This window comes from Phalaenopsis equestris, unplaced genomic scaffold, assembly GCF_001263595.1.
Source record: "Phalaenopsis equestris unplaced genomic scaffold, ASM126359v1 Scaffold000840, whole genome shotgun sequence".
Taxonomy (NCBI): Eukaryota; Viridiplantae; Streptophyta; class Magnoliopsida; order Asparagales; family Orchidaceae; genus Phalaenopsis; species Phalaenopsis equestris.
Window position 1 is genome coordinate 2,303,159 of NW_018165280.1, and position 6,831 is coordinate 2,309,989.

The 6,831-nt window shown below is 34.8% G+C and overlaps 1 protein-coding gene across 1 annotated transcript in view; it reads right to left on the reverse strand.

Annotated features, from left to right (window-relative positions):
- Positions 1–5,257, reverse strand: part of LOC110031690 (tRNA-specific 2-thiouridylase MnmA) — a 52,848-nt gene extending 47,591 nt beyond the window's left edge. The window contains exon 1 of the mRNA XM_020735027.1: positions 4,786–5,257. Within this exon, the coding sequence (XP_020590686.1) occupies positions 4,786–5,172 (387 nt within the window). The 5' untranslated portion in view covers positions 5,173–5,257. The remainder of the gene's footprint in view (positions 1–4,785) is intronic.
- Between the last annotated feature and the right edge of the window lie 1,574 nt (positions 5,258–6,831).

Genomic DNA, 6,831 nt, shown 5'->3' on the forward strand with positions numbered 1-6,831 from the left:
TTTGCTCATTTAAGATGTAATTAACTAGAGAGGCTTGCCCTTATAGGAAGCATGTCCGAACGCAGCTTAATATAAACCCTATTTAATCCTTTATATTAAATAGGGGAACTTGTCGACAAATACAAAGGTTTCGCAGACCAAACATATGTCATATATTCCTTACTTTATTTGATCGAGCCTCATCGTCAAGTCTTGTGATTATCCTTCGAGATAGATACAAGATTTGAGGTACAGTGCTCTTTCATTTTAATTATAAAAAATATGGGGTCAGTATATATATGTAAATTAAAAAGTCCTTTCAGAGCGGGCGACGGGACTTCACTTACAGCGCCCGACAGCTTCTTACGGACAACTTTTGAACAAATCACCCACCAAATTTTTAACTTTCCCCCTTTTAGCTGCCGACAACATGTGAATCTCCTCCTAATCTTTTAAGCAACACAATCCTTCACTCACCCCTACTAATGAAGAAACAAAATAAAAAATCATTTTATATCACCGTCAACCAAAAGACTCATAGCCCCTAATACTAAAGAACCCCCTAATCCTACCTACTTGCCCCCCATATTGAGACAACTTACAAGGTGCTTCTAATAACCTCCACTCACTGACTTCAGCGCTAATAATAACCAACAAACTTTATCCCATGGGCCTGCGAAGTAAAAAATTCCTCTAAACCAAGCTTGTCACCTCTCCCCTAACATGTATTATTCAATCGTAGAATCTCAAAACATTTTCATCGGCATGATACTAGTGTTCTTTAGAGTACAAAATTGGTGCGTTTTCTAATATTTTTGACATCCCCAACTATGGTCTCTCCTTCAATTTAAATAATATAGAAATGAAGTCCCCACATATGCCAAACTTAGCAAGGTGCTTATCATTTCTAACTAGTTGAAAATATTTATAATTCATTATTTCAATTTTTTACCTGCTCTACTTTGATTACTTCCGCGTATTAATTCTCATAGGTTCCAACCCTTCTTCGAATCTCAATTTTTTTTTCTAAAGTTTCTATTTGGTAGAGGAAATCTCACCTTTATGCTTAAAATTAACCTTTTGAAGACTTACGCCTGATCCTCTCCCAACTTGGCCTTTACTTTCATTCAAATTTTAAAGGAAAAATAAAGATTCTTCTACTCCCTTGTGGACACCTCCCTCAAAAATCACAATCTTGTTATTGGGTTTTTGACTACTAGGGCTATAAAAAAAGCTCGTTGTTCTCGAACAGCTCGTGTTCAGCTTGTTAAATAACTCTTGTCTGGCTTGTTTGTTAAGTAAACGAGTCGAACACAAACATATTTTTTTAAACTCGAGCTACAAACGAGCCAAACACGAACAATCCTTTATTCGCTTGTGTTAAGCTCGTTTTAGCTCGAAATAAAAAAGTTATATATATTATTTATATAATAATATATTGTATATATTTTGTATATAATAACATATTATATATTTTTATATTTAAGTTTAAATTATAGTAGCTCATGTAGTAATATGGTTTAGCGTCTTCTATTGCACAAAGTTGGTGCAGGTTCGAATCCAACACCCTACATCTATTTTTTTTTCAATGAATTTTAACAAGTTAATTTCGAGTCGAACACAAGCCGAGAACGAACAAAAATATTTAAATCAACTCGAACATGAACACATTGTTCACGAGTGATTTTCGAACACGATCTGATTTTGAACACGAGTTGTTTTGAACTAACCGAACATGAGCCAAGCCTGAGCTCGCTCAAGCTCGACTCGTTTGCAGCCCTATTGACTACCATCGAATAATTGTTCCTTAGAATTAAATTTATTATAATTTTAAAAATTCAAATAATTAAGAATCAATGGATTTCACATGAAGAGCATAGACTATAATTCATCTTCAATAAAATTAAAGGGAGGTGGAGGCATGGCAAAAGTCATATTCACAAACTAGTAACTTATGAAGGTACTCATTCCACTCATGCTAGCATATTTATTGTTTTCATTTCTCACTTCATCTTCATCTGCAACTGTCATCACACTTTCTGCAAAGCACCATATCTCATGAGTAACACCCTACCCACACCTATATATAAGTTCTAACAGCTGATTTTTTTTAACTAAAAAATATGTAATACTATTTTTTACTCTGTAAAAAAAAAACTCCATTGATGAGTATGACAGATTGTCAACTAGATTCTTCATCTATTCTTGAAATTTGTGGGTCCTCGAGTCAATTTGCTAAATAAGTACTTCTTTCATCCTAGGAAGCTTCCAAAAATGCAATAGATATTATAACTACCCTCATTATTAAGCACCTTCAAGTCCATGCCATTATTGACTATAGGTCAATCTCTCTCCTTAATACCTTTTACAAGTTTATTTCTGATATTTTTGCTAATGGGCTAAAGCCTAACATGTCCCTCTACATTCATCCAACAAAAGCTAATTATTAACAATTGTATGATTAATTAAAATATCTTAGCAAGTTAGCTTATCAGGGGTTTCAATAAGGCATGTATGAAAAAAAAATTTTAGAGCAAAATTCACATTGAAAATTTATTTGAATCTATCAACAAAGACTTTCTCTATCATAGACAGAATAAGAAAATCATTTCTACCTCTTTATTGAATAAATCAAAGCTTGTACTCCTTATGCCTACTTCAACATCATAATTAATAGTGGCTATAATGGGTTCTTCCACCCTACTAATGGACATAAGCAAAGCTGTCCCTTGTGCCTTTAGATCTTATAATTTGTAATGAATAATTGGGGAACTAAGTTGAACTCAATTTATATTAAAGTTTTAGTAATGACACTTCATACATTACAATCTTGGTCTTTCGAAGATTCAATAGGAACAACATAATCAATCTCACTAATATTCTCAAGCTATTTTATTCTCTAACAAGCGTCTCTAAGGATAGTACTAACCTAGCTAGCCTGACTAAGCTCATTGGATTTAATGTCATTCATATGCTTATTGCTTACATTGGTTCTCCCCTATCCACCGACAAACCTCAATTCAAAGACTACCTCCCTCTGAGTGACAGACAACAAAGCCTTTTAGTTTATCTAAAAGCCAAAACTCTCTTTATGAATGGTAAATTTCAACTAATAGAATAATCTATCTGAAATAACATTAAATTTGATGAGATTTGTCTTATGCTCAAGCATGCTATAAGAAAATACTTAGAACATATGCTCAAGTAATGCTATAAAAAAAATATTGAAACCATATGCTTAAGGTTCTTATTTAATGAGGGTGCTAAGAAAAAATTCATATCATTTTTGGGGCCTCAACTAGTCTTATTAAATTAAAATTTGACCCAAGAATTAATAACCTTTCCCATCTCAAACCATTGAATAAAATCAACTATGTTTGGAATTACTTTCGTGGTTTAGGTCCCTTAAGTTGTTGGTTGAAAACAAAATATAACTCTATTTGGCTCAAACCCAAACCTATTGCTTCTTCATAATAGAAAACACTTTTTTATTGCTTAAATAGTAAACCATGGTTTCCTATTCAAGTTAGAAGTGGCTCTAACATTAATCGTTTCAAGGCCCTTGGGTCCATTGGAATTATTTGATGACAATAAATACCTTCATATTTCGTTGTGTCAGAACTCTCGACTAAGGGCCCGTTTGGGGCAGCTTATTTGGTGCGGTGGCATTTTGAAAACGCACCCGACATGTTTGGGTAAGCTGCGTTTTGACAGCTTGTGCGTTTTCAAAACGCTGAAAAACAACGTTTTCACGCCGCATCTATCTAAGTGCGGTGGGAGCTTTCTGACTGCGGTCTGGCTTTTCCAAAAAAAATAAAAATTTATAATAGTCACTGCACCTAGCTTATCAGCAGATTATTCAATAAGCTACAGCTGCCCCAAACAAATCCTAAATTAGATCAATCTCAATAGTTGTTGTGTCATTCCTTCTTCTCTCAATTGATCCTTTAGCCTCACTACAATACTTGCTGATAATATTTATGGTGTTGACTGGTGATGACAAATACTTTTGGCTTATTCTTTCCTTTGTTGCTATTAACAAAGCTCTTTTCTTCATATCTCAAATGATTTCATCTTAAAATTTTCTTTCTATTCATAATTATACTTGCTAAGTTGTGCAATCATTTTTTTAAACCTCAACTTACATAAAATTGGGTTTATAGCCTTTTGGCTCATGCCGTTGTAGATTGTAATAATAGTTTACTTTTATATATTTGAGTTTAAGCTCTCAATAATTTTAGTCCATTACTCTTAGCTACTTCCATGTTAGATGTACTGTCATCTAATCATGTACACTCATGGATCTAGTGCATAATCATCAAGATTTCTAAAATTTCACTAAATGCGAGTCCCATGACAATCCAGACAAGCCTAATAGCTAAATGATTCAAAGGGGTCCAAAAAAAATATAAGAATGAATTTTTTTTTTCATTAATTAGAACAAAAATAGTTTGATAGTATAAAAAAGGATAAGATATCATTCTTTTACTTTTTTATTATAAATAATTTTTATTCTTTTCTCTCCATGTATAAAGAGATAAAAAATCCTCTTTGACTTACAGAGGAAACTCTTTTCACTCCATTTTTTTTTTCAATCTAGGCTCCCAATCAAAATAAGTCTATTACTTTCTTTCACTCTAAAATTTTAAGTCCCTTCGAAACTAAGAAAACAAAGGTTACAATCTACAAAGCAATGCATGAAACTTCATAATTTTCCTTGAAACCAACAAAGACGACCTTCGACCCAAATTAGAACAAAAACCAAGCAGGCTGCCACGAACAACTATAATCAAACAAGTTGAGCACCTGAAACCATATCTTGAGGTAAAAAGCGGTACAGGAGTGCCCCGCAGCATGAAGAAGGCGTAGGGCGACGCTGCTGTCGACTCCACCACTGAGAAGAACGGCGATCTTCAAGCGCCTTCCTGGCATCGAGCAACTAAGGTAGAGCTCGAGATCAATATGATTAGAAGAGGTTGACGGACACGGTGGGTTTCGTGAAGTCAGGGAAGAGAGGCCGAGCGAAGAAGATAGGGAAGACGAGGAGATGCTCGATGAGGTAATGCTTGGCGAAGTACTTGCGAGGCGTTGAAGTGCGGTGGGCAAGGAACGAGGGAAGAAGACGAAGGGGGTACCGGAATTAAGGCTCTGTAGGCCGACAAAGGGGCCGATGGACGCCATTGCTCTGCGCATACTCTCTCTCTCTCTCGTCCGGGGAAAACATTTGGGTACACAAGATTAAGGAAAAAATTTGGGTACATAAGAGTAAGCAGAGATAACCGCGTTATACCCGCATAACCGCGTTATACCCGCTTAACTTAAAGCTCCCTGCAACCTAATTTTATGTTCCAGTAAGTTTCGCGCTTCTGTTTTGATATACAGGTAGGTTACAGGGGGTATAATGCGGTTATAACTTCCTGAAATCCTCCATGTAACCTGTTTGTAAGTTATAGACGCACGCAACTCTGTGTACGTCTTATGCAAGCAAATTTTTTTCCTCGTCCGGTGGTCGGCTCGGGACCTGTTGGGCCGAATTAAAGCTTCCTCCGAGATTTACGCCAAAAATATCATTATTTATATTTTAAAAACTGAAATTTATATTTTTATACAAAAGATCTCCGTACGATAAAAATATTATTAATTCAGAGCGAAATACGAGTCAACTAATATAGTACCCAGAGGACAATTGTGTCACGGTAGACCAACAGTTGGAGGAGAGATTATTACGGTCGTCGCCCGGACGCAGCTCGGTATCCGGACGATGGACGTAATAATTTTTTCAGCTGAAAACTAATGGAATAATCGATTGAGCAACCAATCATGAGTCATCTAAACTAGAGATTTATGGACTGGAAGATCACTCAGATAGAGGCCAATTGAATAAAAAGTCAAATCTTGGAATATTTATTAGTTACACGGCATAAAGTCAATTGATTAGGGGTGTACCAATTAAAATTGATCATTGGTATAATTGTCATTTCATAATCAAAATCCCTAATAAATAGACAAACAAAAAAAGTAATAGAAGTTGTTGATACCACGTGCAAAATTATTCCATTTTTCTTTAAGTTTTTCTCTACTTCTCATGCTTTATTATTTTTTGCATTGCTTTTTCATTGTGATGTAAGTGACTTTTCATTTTTGCATGCTATATATACATATTTATTTTTTTCTTTTAGTTTTATCAAATATTCATCTTAGCATTCAGATTTTCATCATGCCCACCTTTGCTGTAAAAAACTTTAATTAACAATAATTGAGATATATTTGGGATTGTTGTAAGTGTCTTTAAAGATAGTCATGAAAGTGTAAAGATATAAATATACTTGTTTTAAATTGTTATGAGTATTATTAATGTATGTTAAAAGATTTGTGACGGTAGAGTAATGAATTATCATTTTAATGTCAAACAAGAATTTAGCGCCCACTAAAATGAAAGAAAAACAACTGTTGACCTCACTTTTGGTTGAGGTCTAGAAAACTTCTTTAGTAGCCTAGGTCTAGTCATAGGACTTTACTATTGACTAGTCTTAGAAAACTAGAAAAGGTACCCTCACCATTAGAAATTCAAAACTCTTCTCTTTACTCAACTTGAAATTCCACATATTGACCTTAACCTATAGCATTTAGTAGGTAAGATCATTATGGGGGAAGCTCAAGAAGAGTTCCTATAGGGCTACTTGGCCGTAGGATTGACCCTGGGTGTTGACTTGGAACTAGGGTACACCATATCTTCACAATATATTGGTCTATGACTCATTCAGAATGGTTCTCTACCCCATTGCACTTGAAATGACCAATTTGGTCTTTTGCCCCTAGGCACCTCCAAATTACCTAACTACCCTTGGAACC